This window comes from Mustela nigripes, chromosome 12 (assembly GCF_022355385.1).
Source record: "Mustela nigripes isolate SB6536 chromosome 12, MUSNIG.SB6536, whole genome shotgun sequence".
NCBI classification, from domain to species: Eukaryota; Metazoa; Chordata; class Mammalia; order Carnivora; family Mustelidae; genus Mustela; species Mustela nigripes.
The window spans coordinates 84,539,458-84,567,396 of NC_081568.1; the positions used below are offsets into that span (position 1 = coordinate 84,539,458).

General features: G+C 35.5%; 1 protein-coding gene and 1 pseudogene across 1 annotated transcript in view; both read left to right on the top strand.

Annotated features, from left to right (window-relative positions):
- The window catches only part of MTREX (Mtr4 exosome RNA helicase), a 98,070-nt gene that overhangs the window by 30,884 nt on the left and 39,247 nt on the right, over positions 1-27,939 (top strand). Inside the window, exons 12-18 of the mRNA XM_059417873.1 lie at positions 754-833; positions 2,688-2,798; positions 4,344-4,445; positions 7,515-7,640; positions 8,725-8,875; positions 18,000-18,172; positions 18,911-18,979. Of these exons, the coding sequence (XP_059273856.1) occupies positions 754-833; positions 2,688-2,798; positions 4,344-4,445; positions 7,515-7,640; positions 8,725-8,875; positions 18,000-18,172; positions 18,911-18,979 (812 nt within the window). The remainder of the gene's footprint in view (positions 1-753; positions 834-2,687; positions 2,799-4,343; positions 4,446-7,514; positions 7,641-8,724; positions 8,876-17,999; positions 18,173-18,910; positions 18,980-27,939) is intronic.
- On the top strand, positions 11,025-12,676 carry LOC132028122 (probable ATP-dependent RNA helicase DDX5; annotated as a pseudogene).

The window sequence follows — 27,939 nt, forward strand, 5'->3', positions numbered from 1 at the left end:
TTTGGCATACTTTATACAAGCCCATTTATTATTCAGTTCATACTTTTACCTATGTAATCCTATATAATGAGAAGTAAATAATATCCTTGATCACCCAAAATCAAATATCTGTGGTATTGCTTTCATTATCAAAGTGTTATTAATTAAACCCATGCATTTTAGAGCTAATTTTTACTTCTCCATTGGCAAAGTAAAAACAGATATTCCATATAAACTCCTGAAGCTAGTAATATTTTATTTTTCAGTTGAGTGAATTGCTCTACTTAGATCTGTTTCCTTATAACCACCGGTGCTGCATTTGCTTAATACTGATTAATTGAACAAATATTTATTGACTACCTGTTATTAAATAGACATTGTACAGTAAGACAGTATAATAGTTAACGGCATAGACTTTGGCATTGCTCCTCTAACAGTTAATAATAGCAGCCTCTATTATTTGCTGTAAATCTCATTTTCCTCAATAACGGGTATAAATTATCCCTGTGATCTGTAATTGTAAGACTTAGATATATGGCACTTAGTGTAGTTTTTGTTAATTTTATAAGATAGTACTTTTATTCGTGGATGAATTCTGTTAGATATATTTTGAAAGGCAGTGAATTTTATTAAATAGTAATTTTAATCTACTTTTGTCTTCTGTATTAAATACTCTACTTTTATTCTTTATAAACCTATACTCTTGGAAATCTGTGAAGTTTGGTATATCACTGATTGACTTAGATATTTATGTACCTTTGAATTTTTTCTTAGATGAAGAAAAGAAGATGGTTGAAGAAGTATTCAGTAATGCCATAGACTGCTTGTCTGATGAGGATAAAAAACTCCCTCAGGTTTGTGTTTAGTGTCATTAAGTAAAATGTGGATATTAAGTGTGATAGCCTCTTTTTACTTGCCTTTCTTGGTTTTATTACTACATATTGCATTGTTTACACACTTAGTAAATATTTTTAAGTCACTAAATTTCTTTTTTCTTTTCTTTTTTTTCTTTTTTTTTTTTAAAGAGAGAGAGAGAGTGTGTGTGTGTATGTGTGTATATGAGCAGGGGAGGGGCTGAGGGAGAGGGAAACAGAACCCCAATCAGGCTCCACACTCCGTGCCCGACATAGGGTCCAGGGATCCAGTTCCATGTCAAGCTCCCTGCTCAGTGGAGAATCTGCTTCTTCCTCTTCCTCTGCCTTTTCCCTCTGCTTGTGCTCTCTCCCCTTCTCTCTCGAATAAATAAAGTCTTTGAAAAAAGTCAGATGCTCAACTGTCTGAGCCACTCAGGCACCCCAGTCACTAAATTGCTTAATTCAGAAGTCTGCCAAACAAAACATCTAATGAAAATCCTGTGTTCAGTGAGGAATTTAATGTCTACTCTACTTTTACTCCAGAGAATTTTTTCTTCAATTATTAGAATTGCTTGGGGATTTCTAAAATATACTGATGACTGGGTGCCACTCCCAGAGGTTCTGATTAATTGGTCAGATGTGTTTTGTGGTCATTAGAATCTTTCAGAAGCTCTCCAGATGATTCTAATGTGCATCCAAACCTGAGAACTCCGGTAATGTGACCTAAGGCATGAAAATTTTGTTTTGTGAAATAAAAGTTGAGAGATTATATTCTGCTTCCAAGTGATTACTCTCATATGTAAAGAATTCATGGTAAAAAGATAATATCATGTTTCTCAGTGTTTATTTTTTATTTTTTTTTAAGATTTTATTTATTTACTTATTTATTTGACAGAGAGAGAGAGAGAGAGAGCAAGCACAAATGGGCAACAGTGGAGGGAGAGGGAGAAGCGTGCTCCTCGCTGAGCAGAGAGTGGGATATGGGACTGGATCCCAGGACCCTGGGATCATGACCTGAGCCGAAGGCAGGTGCCTAACTGACTGAGCCACCCAGGCACCCCTGCTTCTCAGTGTTTAAAATACTGTCTAAATTTTTTCCTAAGGTTTTTATTTATTTATTTCACACAGTGAGAGTGAGCGAGAGAGGGAACACAAGTAGGGGGAGTGCGAGAGGGAGAAGCAGGCTTCCCGCTAAGCAGGAAGCCTAACTCGAGGCTCAGTCCCAGGACCCTGGGATCATGACCTGAGCTGAAGGCAGATGCCTAATGGCAGATCCACCCAGGCACCCTAAAATACTGTTTAACTTAGAAGATCTTCTTGTAATTTTTCTTCCCAGCTGAATTAGTATTTGAGAGCTAAGACATGTCTTTATACATTTTTGTTATCCTAGTTTTCTATAAAAACTAATAGTAGACATGTAATTGCATTTGGTAAAGTGTTAATGAGGATGAATCTTCAGTAATTAATTTGTTTTTAGACGAAGTACATATTTATGTTAAGTAAGCTTTATACTTATTTTTAGTTGGAGCTGGTTAATACTAAGTTTATTTTGTGCAGATGTATACTTTGTCCTCATTTCTTTAGTAGTTGCCAAGATGAAGTGATGCTGGAAAATTTGAGGCAGGAGTGCATATATGAATTTTATTTAAAGTATATTTTTCATATTAAGGAAAGCTAGGGCAGAATTGAGTTTTGAGTTAATCTGTGGGAATATGGGTTTGGATTTTGCTTTTATTCTGAAAAGTTATAACATGCCTTTAAACAGCTTTTCATTGCCCATTTTTCTTAATTTGGTTAATTTAACATACTCTATTTTCCTTTTTCGTACATTACTGAAAAATACTTCAATCACAGGTTGAACATGTACTTCCTCTCTTGAAGCGAGGAATTGGTATTCATCATGGCGGTTTACTTCCTATTTTGAAAGAAACTATAGAAATTCTCTTTTCTGAAGGATTAATAAAGGTATGATTTTATTTATTATGCCTTCGAGTTGTTTTGTATGAATAGTTTGAAAGTTATTATTATTGTTATTTTTTTAAAGTAGGCTCCACACCCGATATGGCCTATGAACTCACAAACCTGAGGTTAAGAGGTGCATGTTTTATCGACCAAGCCAGCTAGGTGCCCAACAATTTGATTTTTATGTATCGTGTTATTACTTCATACATTTTGGGCCATAGGTAAAATATCATTGCTTTTCTTTCCAGTAATAAAAGAAAGAAATGGTAACACTACACAGTGTGGAATTTTGCAGAAGGTGCTATTTAGTTTTCAAAGAGGAGTTGATTCTATGAGTGGACTCATCTATATACAGAATAAAAGGATTAGAGAAGACAAGGAGAATTGCTGGTAGTTATAAAAAAGAGGTTTTTTTAGGATGTGCTAATTCAAACTACAGAGAGTCTAATTTAATTTTAAAGTTTATATTGATATCCGTACTCAGAAATGGGGTATTAAAAATCAGAAACAACTTCAGAATGTAGTCTTAAGCCTATGTATGATTTATAAATGATTTTATTTAAAATCAGGTTAAAATTTTAAAAATCAGATTTATCATGAGAATCTGAGCACTAAATAGGATATTTAAAAGAATTTTACTCATTTTAAAGAACATACTTGAGATATTTTAGATCAAGAATTGGTCACTAGGGACTTTCTACCTAGGTCCTGGTGAGGCCCTCTTGGAGTTCCTTTGTAGAGTATTGTTGAGGCTCATTTTAAAGAATCTTTTCTTAAAAACATAAATGATACTTAGTGGTGGTAAAAGTCAAATAGAATGATTGTAAATAAAGTAAAAGATGAAAGACCGTCCATTTCATTTCTCAGGAGTATTCACTAGCAAACATACAAATAATTCTTGACTTACTTTGTAAAGAAAAAAATTATACTACCCATGTTATTATCCAGTTTTGTCATATGTGTAACTTTTCATTCTTTTTAGTAGGTGAATAGCTTTTTATTGAGTTGATCTTCTTCCCTACTAGTGGAAATTTAGATTAATACTACTTCACTTATTTTATTTATATATATTTACACCTTTGTGTGCTTAAGCCAGTTATTTGTGTAGTCAGTTTTTTGTTGGTGAGATCTTAACAGTGAGCTTAGCCACTGATTCTGTTCTCCCCTCAGAGATCCTGAGGGTAGGTCCAAAACTGTTGTATCATCAGTAAAAAAGGCAGGAAATGTAACTTTCAGTGTTTAGAAAAGTAATCTGCAACCTCATGCTTTGTACATTAGATCAGTAGTATCCTCTTTAAGTTACCACCGCTGGAATTTAAAAAAACTATTTTCCCAGAATTAAAACATTTCTGGGATACAAGGGACATTAGATATTATTTGGTAGTTTTATATATAAATACTGAATTACATCTGAGAGTAGCATGTTGTCTTATTTTTGCATTATTCATTAACAACTGATTTTAAAATTAATGTTTATATTTGAAAATTACAAAACTAGTTTTTCAGCTTAATAAAATACATGTTTAATCATATTTTTCAATTATTTAGGCCTTATTTGCCACAGAGACTTTTGCTATGGGAATTAATATGCCAGCTAGAACTGTTTTATTTACAAATGCCCGGAAATTCGATGGGAAAGATTTCCGATGGGTAAGTACAATAATTACTATACTTGGAATAATTTTTATCTTTACTTGTTTTACCTAAGGTGATTTGGGCTTACATAATCTTTGAGATTTTCAATTCTAAATACTGAGGAACTTACACATAAATCAATAAACAAGTTCATCAAGGTTTAACTTCAGAGCTGTCATTTCTATCTGTTCGGGTTTGGGGTTTTTTGTTTTGTTTTGTTTTGTTTTGTTTTTTGGCTAACCTAAAAAGAAAATTCTCCCTCGGTAAAATATTTGATGAAGAGGGTTAAGTGTGTAGATGATTTGAGTGCTTTAAAGTATTTTAAATATATCTAGAATGTTCATTTCTTAAAGTTTAGGGTATTTAAGGCACCAAATCTACATTGGCTCCAGTTGCAGCTATTTTATCTTTCAGGTTTAAAATAGAAGTTCTAAGAGGTTCACACATAATGTTTTTTCTAAGGCAGAAGGAAGGAGAGAAAGTTGTAATTGCAGGTAAAATGGTGACTTTGGGTAGAAAGTAAATTCTTAGTCCAGAGATTCAGTATCATTACCAAATTTAAACTCTGTTAAACCCAATCTCTAAAGAAAGTAGATGAAAATCGACAGATGTGCAATAAAATATTGTATAATGGATTCTGAGAAGTATGTACAGAAGGATAAAGCATAAAAAAAAAGAAGTCACTTATATAAGAGGGGTCATGGAAGGCTTCATTAGAGAAAGCAGTCGTCAAACTGAGAAACAACTGCACATGGGTATTTACTAGGTTGACAGTGGAGCTTCACAGGGGTGAAAAGCAAATAAATTTCTGCTTTATCCATGACAAGGCAAAGACTCAGTTAAACTGGTATTTGGGAGATATTTTTAAGTAGCCAGCTATTCTTCAGTTAATCTAATCCTTGAAAGTGGTGATTCTTTCATACACAGAGAAGTTGCTGGCAGTAATTACTAATAATCAAAACACTGAAAAGCCCTCATGGTAGAGTTATAAAGGCAAAGCATTTTTTCTTGATTTGTTTTATTTTAAAATGTTTTGGTTGCTGTACAAAAGAGAAATACAAATACAGTGAGGCACTTGCCATTTGTCTTTAGAAATTTTACAATCTTCAAAAATTTTCTGTAACCTATAACTTTCTAAAATTGAACTATTAGGGGCCTGGGTCCCTCAGTTGGTTAGCAACTGCCTTCAGCTCAGGTCATGATCCTGGAGTCCCCAGATCAGGTCCCATATTGGGCTCCCTGCTTGGCCAGGAGTCTGCTTCTCCCTCTGACCCTTTCCCCTCTCATGCTCTATCTTTTTTTTTTTTTTTTTTTTTAATAAAGATTCTATTTATTTGACAGAGAGAGATCACAAGTAGGCAGAGAGGCAGGCAGAGAGAGAGGAGGAAGCAGGCTCCCTGCTGAGCAGAGAGCCTGATGCGGGACTCGATCCCAGGACCCCGAGATCATGACCTGAGCCGAAGGCAGCGGCTTAACCCACTGAGCCACCCAGGTGCCCACATGCTCTCTCTATCTTATTCTTTCTCAAATAAATAAAATTTTTTAAAAAATGAACTTTTAATAATTTAATTCATGTAGAATGTGATTCCTGTTTATAACACAGTTAATAGTTTTAGGCTTTACATTTTAAAATACTGTAAATTTAAAAAATCTTTATGTTGGGCCCCCTGGGTGGCTCAGTCGTTAAGCGTCTACCTTCAGCTCAGGTCATGATCCCAGGGTCCTGGGATCAAGCCCCGCATCGGGCTGCCTACTCAGTGAGGCGCCTGCTTCTCCCTCTCCTGCTCCCCCTGCTTGTGTTCCCTCTCTCTCTCTGTCAAATAAATAGATAAAATCTTCCAAAAAAAAAAATCTTTGTTATCTATCAGTTTAAAATTACTTAATTTTCTAAATAAAATTGATGCCATTAGAAAATAAGTCTTTTGTGACTTTACATACTTCTTGGCATCCTGAGAACCGTAGAGTAAGTCTGCAGAGTATAGTGGATAATTGAACTTAAGAAAGCAATCTTTTCTTGATGATTCAGTATCATATTGTTAAACTTAAAAACCATAACATCCCATAATGTTGTAATGATGCCCTTGGGCCCTATTGAGGTTCTGTTGCATTATCTTTTTGAAATGTTGTTTTCAGATCTTTTTTAGGATTAGCTTTTTTGTTGTTTTTTCTAGTGCCTTTGTTTCTCCCGGGTTGTTAAGTCTGTTTTTGATGCTATCAGTAATATGCATCCTTATAGTTTAACCTTCTTGTGTCAGGTATGTTTTGGGAATCGGAGAACTGTAGACCCTTTCCCTCACCAAATAGTACAGAAGCACTTACAGATAAAACTTTGCCCAGTGTCTCAGTAGTTGAATGTCACCCTGAAAAGGCTTACTAATCTTTTTTGACTACGTTCTTCTTAATGATGAATGGTCTCTACTGAACTCCAGGGATGTATACCAAGAAAACAAGAGAATTATACTTTTTTTTTTTTTTTTTAAAGATTTTATTTATTTGTCAGAGAGAGAAAGAGCAAGCACAGGCACAGGGCAGACAGAAACAGAGGGAGAAGCAGGCTCCCCGGTGAGCAAGGAGCCCGATGCGGGACTCGATCCCAGGACGCTGGGATCATGACCTGAGCCGAAGGCAGCTGCTCAACCAACTGAGCCACCCAGGCGTCCCGAGAATTATACTTTAAAAATAAAAAAAGTTTATTTTATATTCATTTCACTTTGCAGAATAAGAAAGTCTATTATGATCAAGTCAGAATTGGTATTTTATAGAGTTCGACTCCTTCTTTGCTTTCTTTTAGACTTTTCCACAACATCTGGCTCAAAGATATTTTATGTCAGTTAATTAACATTCTTTCCCTGTACCTTTGGTGTATATGATCATTTTGGAGCTAAAATTTTGTTCTATAACATTATTCTTAAGTGTTTTGCATTTTTGTGTTTTTACTTAAACCCCTAAAAGTTGATGTTTTTAGTCATATTTTCTTCTTTGGAATACATAACTTGTGCTCTTGTATTTTGTGATAAAAATTTAAGAATGTATTTTTCACCAGGTTTTCTCCTAAACTCTGGATTTTTAATTATGTTCACCCAGATTTCTTCTGGTGAATACATTCAGATGTCTGGTCGAGCTGGAAGGCGGGGAATGGATGATAGAGGAATTGTAATTCTTATGGTGGATGAAAAGATGAGCCCAACAATTGGAAAACAGTTACTTAAGGTAACCAAGTTAAGATTCTGCTCTCACCAGCAATTTGAGAAACATACTTCAGGAGCCACTTTGAAATTAGCAGCCGGTTTAGCCACTCACTGAAGGCTTGTTTTAAAGAGAAACAAGGGGTGTTGAACCAAAAAAGGAATTTATTTTAGTCAGGCCAGTACTGGGAAGATAGAGGACTAGTGTTTCAAAGGTTGTCTTCAAAGTGCTAAAAATACTTTACAAGTTTCTGTAAGGAAAAGTGGTACAAAGTTCCCTGGATACATACAGGTGGGCATTGCTGGTCAAGTTATTCATCCTTTTGGAATTAGTTATCAGTGGAGTCTTACTAGCTCAAGGAAGTCCTCCCTTCAGGGGGTATTTTGGTTCTCAGCAGGGGATGCTTTGTGCGCAGGAGTCTTTTGTCTGAGTTAAGAGACTCAAATATGTAGACAAAAAATGATCTGTAAATTGGTATGGTGGGGAATACTTCCGTTTTATGTGACTCCAGGCAGCTGAGTTTTAAGGTGCTAATTTTTATCTAAATATCTTTCTGAAATGAATTTAGTGTATACTTTGTCAGCACAGGCTAGGTTATGTTACAGTAACAAACCTAAATCTCGGGTACTTAAAGGTTTATTTCTCTTACTTGTTCAATGCAGGTTTATAGAGGAGGTTCTGCCTACTCTTGTTTAAGGATGCAAGATGATGAAGAAACCGGCATCTTGAACATGAATAGTCTGTGCTGGAGGGAAAAGATAGCTTTTCACACCAGCAATTAAATACCTGCCCAGAAAGTGACACATCATTACAATTTATTTGCCCCACCCACCAGGGATCCAGAAAATGGTAGTCTTACCAAGTGCCAGTAAGGCAGAGAGCTAAACATACTTGGCAAACAGTATTTAACAAGTTCTATTGCTACTTAGTGGACTTTTCCCTTTCACTTTCCTAAAGATTAACTATTTATTACTTTGTATTGGTCATTTAAAAGAAAGAACTTATTTGTACAGTATTCTTTAACATGGATTAAATTAAGCAGTTTAACAGGTATCTATGTAAATTTTATTTGAAAAAAATCACATTGACCTTTTTTTTTTCCCCTTAGGGCTCAGCTGATCCTCTAAATAGTGCTTTTCATTTGACCTACAACATGGTTTTGAACTTACTACGTGTAGAAGAAATTAATCCTGAGTACATGTTGGAAAAATCCTTTTACCAGTTTCAGCATTATAGAGCAATTCCAGGAGTAGTAGAGAGTAAGTATAAAATTATCATAACAGAGCCTTCTTAGCTAGTAGAGTAAATAGCACAATTCCCGCATTACTGGCTGCCTAGGCCATTGTTTATTTTTGGTTAGCCAAATACTGATTTTTGACCAGAACTGTGATATGGTCATTTATAACCGACTAGAATATTTTAAAATAAAAGAAAACCCTGCTCTAGTATACTTTTCAAGAGTTGGTTCAAATTTAATGTAATTTATTATAATAGGTATACTATATGATAGCTCATGTTCATGAGTCATAACAAAAGAACCTGGTATATTAAATTTCACCTGTAAGAAGCATGTGTATATTAGTCTTGCCCTTGTACTGTTCTCTCATTATAAAAGAGTGCCAGAGCATAAGTTTAGAAATAAGGAAATTTAATACTCCAACTGGGATTTCAGTTCAGCCTTTTTAGAATTTCTAGCTCCTATTATGGTAATGCTTTCTAAAGTTCAGAAAGTGTTCTGTGGTAACTGTTTAAGTAGAATTGTGTATTGATCCTTACCTTAGAGGATATTTTGGTTAATCATCATGTAAAAACTGATTAAAATCTAAAACAGCGGCAAAGATTGAAAATAATGGTTTTGGTAGATCTTAGAAAAATAATTCATAGTCATTTTCAAGAAGAAAAACTGGAAAACTGAGCAAAAGATACAGAGGAAAGTTAAAATCATTTGTAACCTTACACAGAGCCAGCTGCAACACTCCATAGTTCTTCTAACATTTTTCTTTCTCATACAAAGGTGTTGTTTTTTGTTTTTTTTTTTAAGGTGGGATTAAATACGTTAGTTCTGCCTTACCCACGGTTATGTGTCAAGATTCCCAGTGGATACCTGAAATCACAAATAGTACTGAGCCCTATATATACTATGTTTTTTTCCTATACATACATTCATTCCTTTGATAAAATTTAATTTATAAATTAGACACAATAAGAGATTAACAACACTAATAGAAAAATTATAAACATATATTGTAATAAAATTTATGTGAGTGTGGTCTCTTTCTCTCTAAAAATATCTTACACTATACTCACCTCACCTGTTTTGTGACGTGAGATGATAAAATGCCTACATAATAAGGTGAACTGAGGTAAATGACATAATCATTGTGATGTAGTATTAGATTCCTGTTGACCTTCTGACAGTATGTCAAAGAAGGTTGTCTGTTTTTATACTGTATTTGAACATAAGTAATTAAAACCACAGAATGCAAAGCTGTGGATAAGAGAGAGGACTACTGTATACATTTTCTATAAAAGTAATGATGATACTTACATTACTATCTTTTGTTAAATATTTACCTTATGCCTACCCTTGTGTTAATACTTTGCATTTATTATTAGCCCAGTGATTTTGGCTTCTTCAAATTTAATCTGAAGCAGTCTTTGGAAGTATGATTTTTATGATTATACAGTATTTCTGTTTTATAAATGTACTATTATTTATTTAAAAATAAAGGCAAATTTGAGATACTTTTCTATCACAAGTGTTAGTACACTGAACTCAATTTTTATGTAGCCAAAAGTAAATGAATTATAATAATATGCCTTAAAAGAAAAAGGCTTAGAACATCCAAGTGTCTTAATTTTCTTTTTTTTTTCCTTTTTTTTACCCTTATCTGAGTGATAGATCATAGTTATTTCCTCTTTAATTTCTCAGGTCGTAAAAGAGCCTTAATTACCAACTATAGAGTTGGAAGGAGCTTTAGCATCATTTTACAGATTTTTTTTCTTAAAGGCTCAGGACTCCTTTGTCCTTGAATCCCCACACCACTCATTGCTAAATGCCATCCATGGCTTCCCCTTCCGATTTTGATTATACCTTATCAGCCGTGTAGGAACCAGTCATTGGCAAATAACTGGAAGATTGAACTCTTAAGATACTTCATGTGTCCTGTCCTCAGCTCTCCAGTTGCTGGCCATAGAGCAAATCTGGCTTTAGTGATACCATTCCATGTCTTCAGCCAGAGACACTGAGATAATAGCTTTTCAGATACTGACATACAAGATGACTGTCACTGTAAAACAATATTTTGTCAACAGGCAGTGAACAAGGAGCAGTATCATCTTGCAGAAACCCGTAGCTTTGGTGTACCTTGATTTGGGTGAAGGTAGGGCAGAAACTGCGTATCTGGAATGCAGTTTGGAAACTCTGGGGAAAACTAATAAAAAAGAAATGGAATCTTGATGAGCTACCCAAATTTGAGAATTTTTATCAAAAACAGCTTGATTTGGCTAGATGCACAGCATAAGAGATGGAGATGTACAGACAGAGTAAGGAAGGAAGTTACAAAGGTCACAACTGTCCAAAGCCAGTTCTGACTTTATGAAGCAAACTTCCCTGGAAACGTAATGGATGTGACTGCAAGACAGAGTTTTACTGAACTTAACTGTTATTCAAGCTCAAGGATGGTCATTGCTTGAAGTGGATTGGATATGGTTGGAGTGGCATAGACTGGATGTAGGAAAACATTGCCTTATTTGCTTGGAAACTGGTCCAATAGTATGTATAACAAGTAGCTGCTGAATATAAAGAGTATGTGGCTAGAGGTCCACTTGCATCTCTGGTGGTGTTCCCAAGGGATCACAAATTTGTGATTTGGAGAGAGATGTGGAAATCTGTATTGCAACACCTGAAAGACTGTTGGACTTTTTAAAGAGTGTGGGGAAACCAATCTGAGAAGAACCATCAACCCGTCTTTAATGAAGTATATAGAATGCTTATTAGCGGCTTCAAACCCAAGGAAGATTATGGGTTAGAAAAGACCTGATAGGCAAACCCTCATGCGGAGTGCAACTTGGCCAAAAGAAGTAAGCTTGATGAAGATTTCCTTAAAGACTACATTCATAGAGTGTAGTGCACTAGAACTGAGTGCAAAACTACAACATTCTTCAGATTGTGGATATGTGTCATGATGTCAAAAAGATTGAAAAACTTACTCATCTAATGGAAGAGATCATGAGTGAGGAGTAGAATAAAACCATTGTTTTTGTTGAAACCAAAAAAGATGTGATGAACTCACTAGAAAAATGAGAAGAGATGGATGGCCCACCATTGATATTCATGCCGACAAGCGTCTACAGGACATGACTGGGTTCTAAATTATTTCATACATGGATAATCTCCTATTCTGATTGCTACAGATGTGGCCTCAAGGGCTAGAAGTGGAAGATGTGAAATTTGTCATCAATTATGACGACCCTAACTCCTCAGAGAATTATATTCATCGAACTGGAAGAGCTACTCACAGTATCAAAACAGACAGAGCATATGTATTCTTTATATGTAATAACATAAAAGAAGTGAGCTATCTTATCGGTGTTTCATGAAGCTGATCAAGAGCAGTTAGTTCCAAGTTGATTCAGTTTGTCAAAGACAGGTTCAGGTTGTTCAGGGGTGGAGGAGGCTTAAAGGATGACAATTGGGATAGATAATGTGTGCAAGAGGGCTGAATTCAATACCTTTAGAGACAGAGAAAACTATGGCAGAGATTGGTTTGCTTAAGAGAGATTTGGGGGAAAACTTAGAATGGTATTTACTGTGCTGCCATTTACACCAGTGGGAGCTTTGGAAGTAATTTTGTGTGCTGGTCTAGAGACCAGTTTTAGAACTGGTAATCCAACAGGCACTTAATGGAGTGGTTATGGTAGCACTCAGCAATGTGGAAATGAGGTCCAGAGATGTACAGTGGTATGAACCAGCAGGCATATGTATATCCTGCTACTGTAGCTCAATGTTTTAATATTTTTAAAAGATTATTTATTTATTTAAGATAGAATGCAGGGAAGAAGCAGGAGGGAGAGGGACAAGCAGACTTAGACTAAGTGCAGAGCCCAGCATGAGGCTCAAACCCCAACCCTGAGATCATGACCTGAGCCAAAACCAAGGGTCTGAAACCCAACTGACTGAGGCACCTGCTCACCCCAAGTCACCTTAGTACCTCAAATAATGATTTTTAAGCTTACAATAGTTCTAAGCAGTTATCACTGGGTCATTCATGACTAGGGTAATTACACACACACACACACACACACCCAGCCAGCCAGCAGTTAGACTGGTTTTGTGACTGAATAACCAAGAGAAACACACACACATCCCACCACCCCCCACCCCCTGAGCCAGCCAGCCAGCAGTTAGACTGGTTTTGTGACTGAATAACCAAGAGAAACAGAATGCATATTGGTGCACCAAAAACCTTTGATGTTTTTTACTTCTTTGTAAAAATAGCGCATTCTAACAACCAATAAATTACTGTTTAAACTTCACTTTATATTATTCTTCTATAATTCCATAGAAAATATCTCAGATATGGTGGGGATAGAGTAAGAAACAAGTGTTTTCCCATTTCTTTAAACCCTTTTTTTATGACTTAACACTGGACTCAAATTCTTTTTTTTCCCTCCCAATTTTATTTATTTGACTGAGTGAGAGAGCACAAGGGGTGGGGAGCAGCAGAGGGAGAGGAATTGTATAGGGCTTGATCCCAGGAACCCGGGGTCATAACCTGAGCTGAAGGCAGATGCTTAACCATCTGAGCCCCCCAGGTGCCCCTGGACTCAAATTCTTGAGTATGACTTTGACAAAGACTCGGCTACCTGCTCTCAACTGAAACATTACCATCATTTCCCACTCCTCTGTCCTCTGTCTCTCCAGTCCCCAGCTGCTGCTATATTCAGGGTGGTTCTGACTGACTTAACTTTTAAAAGGATTGTGAAAAACATAATCTGCACTTCCTGGTACTGCTACTATACATTTGCTTATTCTTCTGCTTGAATCATCCTGCTTTTCCTTCCTGTGTTTTTAAAGGGCAAAGACCTTTTGAAACTCATAAAAAAAATGAAATGTCAAGAGTAGAACAGACATTTTAATGGGAAAAGATAGAAATTAAAATGATGAAAGAGTTAATGACAGATTTGCACCACCTTTACTACAATTTGCAGGACTGAGTGGTATAATAGTGTAGAAGGAAATGGTTAGAGGTGATAAAAGGCTATCCTGTATGCTTTAAAAATGCAGAATACATCTTGAATGCAGTTTATTCTCATTTTTAGTTATTATTAAGAAAGGTTTCATTCTTTTTGCTATTGATACTACTAGAACTTCTTCAAGAGAGCTGGTACTATTTTCACCTTATTAGTATATCCAAATTAAAATGTAGACTGTTGGGGTGCCTGTGGCTCAGTGGGTTAAATCCTCTGCCTTTGGCTCAGGTCATGATCCCAGGATCCTGGGATCAAGTCCTACATTGGGCTCTCTGCTCAGCAGGGAGCCTGCTTCCTCCCCTCTGCCTACGTGTGATCTCTGTCTATCAAATAAATAAATAAAATCTTTTAAAAAAACTAACAAAATGTAGACTGTTGTCTTTGGAATTATAGAACTAATCTCTATAACTTATAGTGCTTTTATGTTTTACAACAAACTTGGATGACTGGCATACATGAGATGTTTTTCATTTTGATTTACTGAATCCACATTAGATTTTCCAGTGAGCTGTGGAGTAAAACTTAGAGGATTTCACTGTTTCTGTTCTGAAAGGAAATATGCAAAGTTCATTTTAATCTTTTGTTTGTGTTATTAATAGGTAATGCCATGGTTAGTAGCAATAGCTGTGAAATTAAACATGGGTTTGATTCAAGACTATCTGAGCTTTAGTTGGCTCATCTAAACTAGGATAATAACTAGTTCATCTAGTTCATGAAAATTGAGATAATTAATGTTGTATGGTCACTGAGTACTTGTAACTACTGATAGTATTGCTGTAAATCAGGAAAGCCATTTAAACTTTAACCTGTTAGAAAATTTGCTTAGTACTTGGAATAGCAGTCCATTTTTCCCATCACTCCCAGGTCTGTATCTGTGCACATGTTATATATTAATACATCTTTGGAACCAAAACCTTCCTTCTCCCTCAAAAAGAGGAAATTGTTTGCAAACTCTTTTAAGAGTTTATTGGAGTATCTCTCATCTGGTGTTTCCTAAGATCTTGAGACTTTCCCATGGTCTGCACTACAGTGAAACCAGCTTCTTATATACAAAGGTTTCTCTACTCTTTAATTGACTACACTTACTTTTCTGGAGTTGTATATAGCTGTAGTTAGAATCCTAGATATAAAATACATGTAACTTCTTAAAGCGTCTCAGACTTTTGACTCAGTAGTAAAATGGTTTTAGTACAGAAATGATTTGGAGAGAGAATGGGGAGCAGTACTTAAGCCATCCTACAGGTGTTTATTGTTTTCTTGAACTCTTGTCAGTGCTTATTGTTTCACTGACTCCTGCAAACATTGTTAATCTGTAATTTTAGATGGGGCAGCAGTATTAACATTTCTGTGTGGTTTTTGTTATAAAACTTCTTACTGACTTTAGCCCATCAAATATTCTTTTATAGTTTTGTAATTGTTTCTCTTTTTGGTAATGTCAGTTGCTGTAATATGTATTAAGAATAGCTTTCTAGTCTTCAGTGAATGGAATTCATTTCCTATAAGAAGACTTGTAGTTCATTTAAAAATAAGGTGATGGGGGCGCCTGGGTGGCTCAGTGGGTTAAGGCCTCTGCCTTCAGCTCGGGTCATGATCCCAGGGTCCTGGGATCGAGCCCCACAGCGGGTTCTCTGCTCCACGGGGAGCCTGCTTCCTCCTCTCTGCCTGCCTCTCTGCCTACTACTTGTGATTTCTGTCTGTCAAATAAATAAAATCTTTAAAAAAAAAAAAAAAAGGTGATGTATTATGCCTAAGGGAATGCAAAAGATCAGAAGTTTGAGGGAACAGTCTGTGAGAATATTGAATATGATAATAAAAATAATAACAAGATAGTTGTAATATCCTCCCTGAGTGTTTACTATATGCTATACTCTTAGCTAAGTACTTTCTGTATCTTTAATCTCTAATTATACTCTTAGGAGTATGAGTATTTTTGTTATTTTCATTTTGTGGATAAAGAAACTAAAACACAGATTTAATAGAGGATTTGATCATTGGAATAGAATTGAGAGTTTAGAAACAAACCCAATCACCTGTGGTCACTTGATTTTCAACACGTGCCCTTGGGGCAGTGAGCTAGCCATATTTAAAAGAATGAATTGAACCTTTACTGTATATATAAATTATTTGAAATTGAATGGAAGTCCTAATTATAAAAGCTGAAACCATAAAACTCTTCGAAGAAACCATCAGTTTAAATCCCTATAACCTTGGATTTGGCAGTGATTTCTTTTTCTTTTCTTTTTAAGATTTTATTTATTTATTTGACAGAGAGAGATCACAAGTAGGCAGAGAGGCAGGCGGAGAGAGAGGGGGAAGCAGGCTCCCCGCTGAGCAGTGAGCCAGATGCAGGGCTTGATTCCAGGACCCCAAGATCATGACCTGAGCTGAAGGCAGAGGCTCAACCCACTGAGCCACCCAGGTGCCCCTGGCAGTGGTTTCTTAAATAAGACATAAGCAACAGAGGGAAAAGTAAATTTGTTATAATCAAATTGAAAACTTCTGTACCTCATTAGGCACCAACAAAAAGTAGAAAGTCCATGGAATGGGAGAAAATAATTTGCAAGACACATATCTTGTACAGGTCTAGTTTCCAGAATATGGAAAGGACTCTTAAGAAAAAGACAAATAGTCTAATTTTTAAATGGACAAAGTATTTGAATAGACATTTCTCCAAAGGAGATAAACTATTAGCCAACAAACAAGCACATGAAAAAGATGCTCAACATTTCCACTCCTGGGTATATAACCAAAAAAAATTTTTTTTTCACACACAAAAACATGTGCATGAATGTTCATAAAAACATGATTCACAGTAGCTGAAAGGTGGAAATAATTCAGTCCATCACCTGGTAAACAGATCACTAAAATGGTATACCCAAATAGTGAAATAATATTCAGCCATAAAAAGGAGTGAAGTGCTGATACATGCTATGCTGCTATGATATGGATGAACCCTGAAAACATGCTCAGTGAAGGAAGCCAAACACAGAAGGCCTTGGTATACCGTGACTGCATATATATGAAATATCTAGAGTAGATGAATCCATACAGATAGAAAGTAGACAGGTTGCCAGGGCTGGGGGAAGGAGAAAATGAGGAGTGTTTGCTCAGTGGATATAGAGTCTCCTTTTGAGGCAGTGAAAATATTTTACAACTATGTGGTGGGGATAGTTGCATATTTTGTGAATGTACTTTGAATGTGTTGATGGTGAGTTTTATGTTTTGTGTATTTTACCCCAGTTGAAATAGTGTTTGTTCACAATGGGATGTGGGCATAATGAAATGAGTAAGGAAGGGAGGTCAGCACTAGATGCAAGAATTTGAGCAGAAAATGCTACCATAGGTGGTGAGATGAGCTAAGAGAAAAATTGGGGGAAAGAGTTTGTGTATTGGTTACTGACTGAGTAGAGAAAGAACTGTGGTTGAATTGCCTGTTCTCAATGTTAGTGACCTAGACCCTGATGGTGGTGGTGGTCTCATGACAGTAGCAAGCTGGATTCTTTCTGAAATTTAAAACAACTATTACTTAAAAAGTCCAAAATAGTTTTGTCTAATTGGACTTTGTGCAGTGGTGGAAATGTTCTGTATCTGAGCTATTCAAGTCCAGAAGTCAGTAACCAGTTGAGTTACTGACAGTTGAGTATTTGAAATGGTGCTAGTGCTATTGAGGAACTAAATATTTTATTTAATTTTCATTAATTTTGATTTAAAAAGCCACATATGGCTGGTGTCTGCTGGTAGTATATTGGAAAAACCTGTTGTAGCACATTTCTGCCAATATAGAGTGTTTTACTGGACAATGAGGTGTTGAACAATGTAGGCCTAGAATTCTTAGTTAATACTCTCTCCCACGTCCATAGGGAGAGTAACAGCTCACCAGATAGGAAGGATCACTGTCAATTCAGACTCCATTTGACGATTCACAATTAGTGACTCAGGGGACTTTAATGTAGAATCTTCATAGAGAAAGAAAATACTCAGAACGACGTGCAGTTATCTCTGAAGTCTTTCCACAAAATTTCTAGTCTATGCAAGCTTTGTTTCCTATTGGTAGAAGAAAAACAGATGTATTTTTGTATAGTTTACATAAAGTATTTTTTTAATATTTTACTTGTGTTTTATTTACAGAGGTAAAGAACTCAGAAGAACAGTATAATAAAATAGTAATACCAAATGAGGAAAGTGTTGTCATCTATTATAAGATCAGACAGCAGCTTGCCAAACTGGGTAAAGAAATTGAAGAATATATTCATAAACCAAAATATTGCTTACCGTTTCTACAGCCAGGTCGTTTGGTAAAGGTATGTCATTTTGAGTAAAGATTCTAATTGTTGTTCTGTATTAATTACATTGTTTTGCACTATTCACTTGGAATTGATTAGGGGTGAGATCATGTGTGAAGGCCTCTTTATCTCCACCAATTTTCATTTTGGGGCTATAAATCGAAGGAGATACTTTTGGTGTGGACATATAAAGTATTTTCAGTTATGAAATAAAAAAATAGAAGCAGTTTTGTGTACAGTTTTAAGTCCTGGATGAATTCATTAGCTATAAAATATAAAAAATGTCATATAGTCTCAGAATAAATACATCATATCATTTTAGAAATTTGTTTGCCAGGGACGCCTGTGTGGCTCAGTTGATTAAGTGTCTGCCTTTGGCTCAGATCATGAGCCCAGAGTCCTGGAATTGAGTCCCACATTGAGCTCCTTGTTCAGCAGGGAGCCTCTTCTGCCTCTTCCTGCTGTTCTCCCTGCTTGTGCTTGCTCGCTCTCTCTCTCTGACAAATAAATAAAATTAAAAAAAAAAAATTTGTTTGCCAACTGAGATACTCCTCTTGTTACTGTTTTAGAGGCCTATTTGGTGATGATTTTTTTCTTTAGGGTTTATATCTTTTTCCTGAAGTTTAACTGATCTTTCAAAAAATATGTTACTAAGAACTCTCAAAGTTTTATTAGCCTATAATGTGGGCATGGAAGTCTATAAAATTGCTTTTTGAGCATAAATGTTTTTATTTACTTGCTTCCCTTTCTTTTTAGGTAAAGAATGAAGGAGATGATTTTGGCTGGGGAGTAGTGGTGAATTTCTCAAAGAAGTCAAATGTTAAGGTAAATAAACCATTGCCTTAAGGTAGAATCATATATAAATTTTTAGTAAAAAGTTTTTTCAGACTCCTGAAATTGATCAAAGTAGAAATAGCATTACATTAAGAGAAGCTATAATGAATTCTTCCATAGGAATTAGATTTTTGAATAATCTTAAATTTTGTCTTCAAAGTGCAGTTATTTTCCAAACAACAAATTTTAATTTCATGACCGTTCACCTGTCTTCTCTGAATTCATCAATACTTTTTATAATTTTACTCTTTAAATTGAATATTAGAAAAAATTAGCTTCTGATACAGAAAATTAGAATTTTGATTTAGGTATATAATAGAGAGTTGAAGAAAAGGTATTAGAGGAGCTAGTCAGTTTTACTTATTCTCTGTAAGGGAGAACAATAATAAAGTTGGCTTTGGCCATTATTTATATAAATATTTTGAGGAAAATATGTAAAGTTAAGGAAAATTTTATTACTTTGTTAGATGAGTGACTATCTTAAAATTAAGTTAGCCACCCTATTATATTTTTGTCTCACAATATATGACCTCAGGCAGCATTTTGTATCTCCATGTATATTTTTCTTTATCTTTAAAAATGAATAGGTTGCAGGGCACCTGTGCGGCTCAGTCCGTTTTGTGTCCAGTTCTTGATCTCAGCTCAGGTCTTGATCATGGGGTCATGAGTTGAGGCCCCACACTGGACTCCACACTGGGTGTGGAGCATCCTTTAAAAAAAAAAAAAGAAGAAGAAGAAGAAGAAGAAGAAGAGTTTGCATAAGATGCCTGCATACTCATAAAGCTGACCATCTCATGATTTTGTTGTCATTGTTTGTTCTACCTGGGTATAGAGAAAGTAGAAGTTAAGCTTTGGGACTGGAAGTTACTCCTGAAATATGTAAATAAATTTAGAGATAATAAAGCCATTTCTTGGGAGAAACAAGTTCATAGGTTTGGGGTACCTGAGTGGTGTGTTTGGTTCAGCGTCTGCCTTCAGCTCAGGTCATGATCTCAGAATACCCTGGGTTCAAGCCCTGTATCAGGCTCCCTGCTCAGTGGGAAGTCTTGCTTCCCTCTCCTGCCCCTTTCCTCCTGCTTGTGCTCTCTCTCTCCCTCTCTTTCAAATAAATAAATAAAACCTTTTAAAAAAAAGTTCATAGGTTTGTGATCGGTATTTTTGTGAATAATCTGTGATTAATCCCACTGAAGAACTTCTTAAGGATATTTAGTTAATTACCACCATTTTGATACATTACCATCTTCATTTGTAATTATAAGTTTTGTCTTTTAAGTATTGCCCCACTTGTTATCTCGTTTGATCCCAATTAGGTAAGGATTCATTGACCACAGAAAGTTTCTGTGCTTACTCATTTGATGAATAGCAGAAAGCAGATAATGAAAATAGAAGGGAGAATAGTATGAATACTTTAGTAAAGATATAAGTAAAATGCATTTGGAACTCAGAGGAGGAAGAAATTGTATCTGAGCTATTAGAGATGGCATCTCATTAGGAAAATAATTTACAATTTTTAAAGGAACCTTGGAGAATGAGTAGCATTCATTTGGTGGATATTTATTTACTGCTGAAGGAGCAGTGATACGCAGCAGGCCCAGAACATTTCAGGTAAAGAGTGAAATCTTATAGAAGTATTGAAGTTACAGAAAATGAAGAATGGATTTGAGTATATTCAGTCTAGCTACCTAAACATTTGAAAGCACTGGTAGGTGTTTGAAAATTAGTTGGTTGGTTGATTGGTTTGCTTGGGTTTAGTTTGGTGCTTTTTTAATCTGTTTATTTTTGAGGGAGGGATTGATCTGATCCGAAGTTACTATATTGACAGTGTTTGAAGGATATTGAAAGAGATAGCATAGTAGATACAAGTTTCTCTATTAAGGAAACTTATTGTTTTGGGTGAGTCAGAAGGAAGATGGTAATAGTAATAAGGGTTCAGGTGGAGGATACTGAAGAACTAGAATGCACACTCTTGAATGGGAGTGTTTTGCTGCAACTGTCTTAGCCTAATGTTTCCAGGGTTTAAGCATGTTGTAGTGTATATCAGCACTTTGTTCTCTTTTGTGACTGAATAGCATTCTATTATACAGATACACGACATTTTGTTTATCCGTTCATGAGTTGATAGACATTTGGATTGTTTCTACCTTGGGCTATTACAAATAATACTTCTGTGAACATCCGTGTCTGAGTTTTTGTGTGGACATATGTTTTCATTGCTCTTGAGAATGAAATTGCTGGATCCTATGGATACTGTATGACCATTTAAAGAACTGCCAGGTTTTCTAAAGTGGCTGCACCATTTCACATTCCCATTAACAATGTATAATGGTTTTTATTTCTTCACATCCTCATCACACTTAATGTCTGACTTTTTTATTACACTCGGTATATAGTGCTATCTCATTGTGGTCTTGATTTGTATTTTCCTGATGACTAATATTGCCAAGGATCTATTTATGTGTTTATTGGCCATTTGTATATTCTTTGGAGAAATGTCTTCAGCTCTTTCACCAACCCACATTCAAATTGAGTTGTCATTTTATTACTAAGTTATATGAGTTCTTTATTATATTTGATTTCCAGATATTTGTCTCCTATTTTGTGGATTATCTTCACTTTTTTTTTTTTTTTTTTTAAGATTTTATTTATTTGACAGAGATCACAAATAGGCAGAGAGGAAGGCAGAGAGAGAGGAGGAAGCAGGCTCCCTGCCTAGCAGAGAGCCGGATGCAGGACTCAATCCCAGGACCCTGAGACCATGACCTGAGCTGAAGGCAGAGGCCTTAACCCACTAAGCCACCCAGGCGCCCCCATGTGATTGTTTTTAATTCTGTTTTGTATTTGTTCTGGTGTGGTATATTAGGTTAATTGATTTTTAAGTGCTAAACTAACTTTGAATTCCTGGGTAAATCCCACCTGGTGCTGCATTCTTCATTTGATTTTTTGCTGGATTCATTTTGCTAGTATGTTGCAGAAGACTTTGCACCTACATTTCTTGTGATGTCTTTGTCTGGGTTTTGTAACAGGTTAATGCTGGCCTCATAATGAGTTTGGAAGTATTCCCCTTCTCGTCTTTTGACGAGTTTTTGAAGAAATGGTATTAATTTTATATATTTTTTTTAATTGGAAGAATTTGGCAGTGAGAACACCTGAGCCTTGGCTTTTATTTGAGTGTAGTTTATGATTATTAACTCAGTTTGATAGGGTCTGTTCAGATTGTTTATTTCTTCTCGGGTTAGTTTCAATGATTTGCTTTCTTAGAAATTAGTCTATTTCATCTAAGTTACCTAATTTACTTGTATATAATTGTTCATGGTATTACTTTATAATACTTTTTATTTCCAGAAAGTGGTTTAGTAATGTCTTCTCCTTCATTTCTTATTCTTATAATTTGAATCTTTCATCAATTTTGTTGATCTCAAAGAACCAGCTTTTGGTTTCACTGATTTTTTTTTTTCTACTTTTCATTATCATTAATTTCTGCTCCATTTTTGTTAGTCCTTCTATGTGCTAGCTTTAATTCTAGTTTTCTGGGGTTTTTTTTTTTTTTTTAATTGTCTTAAGGTAGGATATCAGGTTATTAATTTGAGATATTTTTTCCATTTTGATCCAGGCATTCATGCCTGTAAATTCCCCTCCATGGAGATATTTTAACTGCATCCCATAAGTTTTGGTGTAGTTTTCTTCATTTTCATTTACTTCCAACTATTTTCTAATTTCTCTTTTGATTTCTTGGATCCACTGGCAGTTTAGAGGCGTGTGTTAATTTCCATCTATTTGTGAAATTCCCAAATTTCTGTCTTTTTATTTCTAATGTCATTTCTTTGTTGAGAAATAATTGTCATATTTCAGTCCTTTCAAATTTCTTGACATTTTTGTTTAATGGCCTGACATATGGTCTTCCCTCAGAATGTTTTATATGCGGTTGAGGAGAATGTATATTCTGTTTTGGGTGAGATATTCTATAGATGTCTGTTAGGTCTGGTTCGTTTGTGGTGGTATTCGTCTTTTGTTTCTTTTCTTGCAAATCTTTGTCTCTTTGTTCTGTGCATTAAAGTAAGGTACTGAAGACTCAACTATTTTTCAGTTGCTCTATCTCCCTTCATTTCTGTCAATTAAAGTGTGCCTCCTACACACTGCATAGTCGGATCTTTTTTTATTCAGCCTGAAAAATCTCTACCTTTTGTTTGGGTTCCTTAATCGATTAGTTAATCTATTCACATGTAGTGTTACTGATATCACTGCATTTGTGTCTTTCATTGTGCTTTTTTTCTTTAGTCTCATTTCTTTTTTTGTTTTTCTAGTTCTCTACTGCTTTCTTTAGCATTAAGTGCTTATGTTCTAACATAACATTTGAGTTTATTTTAATGATTTCTTTATCTACTTTTTACATTTTTTTCTCTACATCTCTGTTTTTTGTTTTTTTCTTAGTGGCTGTTAGGGTCTCTCATATTCAGTATTTCCATATTAACTTAATAGAATAAATTTCAGATTTATAATGAATTCCATTGAGAAGTAGAAACATTACTCCCGTATACACTTGTTCCATTTTCCCTCTTGTTGTATAATCTGTAAGTCTTACAAATCCAACAATACATGTTACAATTATTACTTAATATGATTTTATTATTTATAAAGAAGCTTAGAGAAGAAAGAGCAAGTATTTATTTATAGCTTTTGTTACATTAATCTCATTATTTATCATTTCTGGTTTATTTTATTGGATCCTGTGGATTCACGTTACCATCTGGAGTTATTGCCTTAGTTCAGTACAACTGTATTATTACCAACATACCCATTATTAAGTATGTTGCAGACTTAATAATTTACTATATATGTATAGTTTCATTTATAAATCATTTAGTAGAAAAAGAAATACTTTTTATACTGTCTTTTATAGTTACATAATTACTGTTACCAGTGCTCTGATTTTTCATGTAGATTTACTAATGTCTAGTGTCACTTGCTTTCAGCCTCAAGAATTTCTCATATTTTTTATAAAGTGGGTTCTGCTAGCAACAGATTTTCTGTTTTTATCTGGGAATATCTGTTTTTGAAAAACAACTTTGCTGGATTTATAGATTCTTGGTTAGTAAGTGTTTTTCTGTGAATATGCCAGTCCACTGCTTTCTGGTCTCCATTGTTTTTGCTGAGAGATTTCTGCTGTTAATCTTACTGCGGTCCACTGTAAGGAGTCTTTTTTTTTTTTTCCCCCTTGCGGATTTCAAGATTCTCTGTTTTGGCTTTCTGCATTTTTACTATGATGTGTCTCTGTTCATCTCTTTATACTTATTCTACTTTGAGTCCATTGAATTTCCCAAGTATGTAGATTAATATTTTTCAGTTAATTTGGGACATTTTCAGCTATTATTTAATCAGGTATTTTTTTCATCTTTTTCTCTCTTTTCCTGGTACTCAAATTATGGGTGTATTGTACTTATTGGTATCCTGCATTCGTCTAAGGTTCTGCTCATTGTCTCTTTTTTTCCCCCTGCTTTTTGGGTTACATAATCTCTCAGTCTATGTACAAACACTTTCTTCTGCTACTTCAGATCTCTTGAGCCCCTTCAGTGATTTCTTTCATTTTAGGCATGCTTGGACTTAAGAATTCAAGAATTTCCGGGGCGCCTGGGTGGCTCAGTGGGTTAAGCCGCTGCCTTCAGCTCAGGTCATGATCCCAGGGTCCTGGGATCGAGTCCCGCATCGGGCTCTCTCCTCAGCAGGGAGCCTGCTTCCTCCTCTCTCTCTGCCTGCCTCTCTGCCTGCTTGTCATCTCTGTCAAATAAATAAATAAATAATCTTTAAAAAAAAAAAAAAGAGAATTCAAGAATTTCCTTTTTGGTCATTTTTAATCATACCTGTCTCTTTATTGATACTCTGTATTTGATATAACATTGTTATTTTTCCTTTCTTTACTTAATTGGTATTCCTTTAGTTGTTTGAAAATATTTATACTGGCTACCTTTTAAGTCTTTGTTTAATGCGATATCTGGTCATTCTCATAGGCATTTTCTTCTGTTGCCTGCTTTTTTCTGGTATTTAGGTACTGGATCATACCTTTCTATTCATGTCTTACAATTTTTTCTTTGAAATTGAGTATTTTAAATAATATAGGTAGCACTCTTGGTACTGGTCCCTTTTTCCCTCCCCTCACAGTTATATTGTTATTTCTTGTTTATTAGTTTAGTGATTAGAACTTGATGGAGTGAAGTCTGTTCCAGTCCCACTTATAAATTTCTTTGGTCTGAGTGACACTTCAGGACTTTTGGTGTATGTGAAGCATGGAAGCAATATCCTCAAATCTTTTTTTTGAGATTTTATTTACTCATTTAGAGACAGAGCATGGATAGGCAGGGAGATGAGCAGACCCCTGTGGAGTGGGAATCCTTCGTGGGGCTCAATCCCAGGACCCTGAGATCATGACCTGAGCTGAAATCAAGAATAGGACGCATAACCAGCTGAGAGAACCAGGGGCCCTAAGCGTCAGATCTTTATGGCTTGTCTCTCCCAGTATGACAGCAGTGCCTTAAAGGTAGGGTAAACAAGGGTAGTTGAGGCCTCAGTGTTCTCAGCAGAACTACAACTAAGATAGAGCCTTGGGCCAACCATTGGTGGCTGGCAGAAGAAGGGTGCCCCCAGCACTCAGCCTCGTTTGCCTAGAACTTAGGCTCATCAGTGGTTTGGTGGGAGCAAGATAAGCAAGCAATGCTGCCATCCTATATCTTTTGGGAAGATGGCCCTCCAACTGAGAGCTGCAGGGAGAGGGAGCCCTACTGTATTTTTGGATTCACTAGTCTGTAGTTTTTGTCTTGCTGAACGAGGAGAAGTGAGGTGGAAATGATCTTGGTTTAGAGATTAGACTCATGTTACTTGTAATAAATTTTGTGGATTTTCTTGAATAGATGTTTTTTCACTTCCTGTGTGCCCTGAGAACCATTTCCAGAGACTTTACATGGTTGGTTTTTTATAACTTTCCCAGGTTTTGCTAGAGAGCAGGGTTTGTGATGCATTCTTCATGTTGTCATGCTGGTAATTGATGTCAGGTTTTATATTTTTAAGGGAGAAAAATTATACCTAACATAAGTATAATTACATTTGCACATATATACATAGTGAACAAGTTTTTAAATGATTTACTTTTCTTGGTCCTTAATCCATGTATAAAAGTAGTGCCAATTGAGGAGAATTCTTTTAGGCAAATAGGGAATGGGGACTAGAGAAGAATACATTTCAGTTTTCTTTCTACTTAAGTTGGTGGTGAAACTCATTTCTCCACTGAGTTACTTACATTTCTTTGCTAAAAACATGAAGTACTTAACTTTATTGATTTTGTAATCTAGGTCAGAATACTAATAACAGATTTTTGTGGTTAATAGGTTTTGGTAGAGAGAGGAAAAATACACAGTAAGGAAGAAGATATTAGAAGCATTTTAAATAAATAAAAATGTAATTGTCAACATTGTCAAAATTTATTTTAAATTTCTTTACTTTCTACAAACTTGAAATTTTCATCAAAAGTATATTTTAATCTGATAATTTCCATTTAGAGTGTGAAATTAGCCACATTTTAAAAGTAATGAAAAGTTAGGAAAAAGAAAGTTCAATTATATGATTAAGAAGTTAAAAATAAGTACGTAGGTGTAAAAATTAAAAGAATGTATGCTAAATCATCATTAAGCCAACTAGAACATTTAGTAACTATTCTCTTATGTAAAGGATGACATTGTTGATCCACCTTTACCACAGTATAGAGCTTAGAAATAGTTCAGTGAGTATGACTTTATCATCTTTATTTTTAGAGAGAGAAGGAGAGAGAAGAAGCACACAAGTAGTGGGGAGGGACAGAAGGAGAGGGAGAGAAAGTCTCAAGCAGACCTCATGCTCAGCACAGAGCCCAACTCTGATACCATGATCTGAGCCAAAATCAAGAGTCAGATACTTAATTAACTGAGCCACCTGGGTGCCCCGAATTATTTTATAATCTTTAAGAAATACTTTTAACAGAAGATTTCCATTTAATGCCTCAATAAAAAAGTCTTTGAAGGGTGTTCCCATAGTACACTTAAGGATATCTCTGTAATGTGAACGATTTTGGTAACTTTACAAAGAAAGATGACGTAGATATACTTGAGTTCCAGTGGTCACTTCTCTGATTGTTTTGCTTACAGAGGAAGAATATTAAGTTTAAAAATAAAATCCATAGGATTGGAACTAAACACAAAAGACAGTTTTAGATTATCTAGATACAGTACAGATTGTTCATAGATCTTAGATTATTTTTGTTTGAATACTCACTTGTCCCCTAACCCTTTGGAGTTCATTCATTCATCAAATTTGGAATGGGTCTTACCCAGAGGGTTTTTTCCCTTCTGGAGGCAAAGATAACAGTCATTGATTCTCCTTACAGTCTTTTGTCCTCTGGAAGAATTTAACAGTTGGGTTATAACTTCCTAGCTCATTATTTCATAAAATCATTTTATCTTGAGTAAGCTTTACATAAATATATAATTTTTGCAGCTACAAACTTAATTGAAAATACTAATCAGGGGGTGCCTGGATGGCTTAGTCAGTGAAGCATCTGCCTCCTGTTCAGTGGGGAGTCTGCTTCTCTCTCTCTCCCTCTGCTCCCCCTGCTTGCACTCTCTTGCTCTCTCTCTCTTTCTGTCAAATAAATAAATAAAATATTTTTTTAAAAAAGTAAATACTATTTAGCTTTGGTTTGTTTCTATTCCAAAATGAAGACTGTTTTGATGAAACATCTTTAAAAATAAGAAAAAAAGGGGCGCCTGGGTGGCTCAGTGGGTTAAAGCCTCTGTCTTCGGCTCAGGTCATGATCCCAGGGTCCTGGGATTGAGCCCCACATCAGGCTCTCTGCTCTGCAGGGAGCCTGCTTCCTCGCCTGCTTCCTCCTCTCTCTCTCTCTGCCTGCCTCTCTGCCTACTTGTGATCTCTAT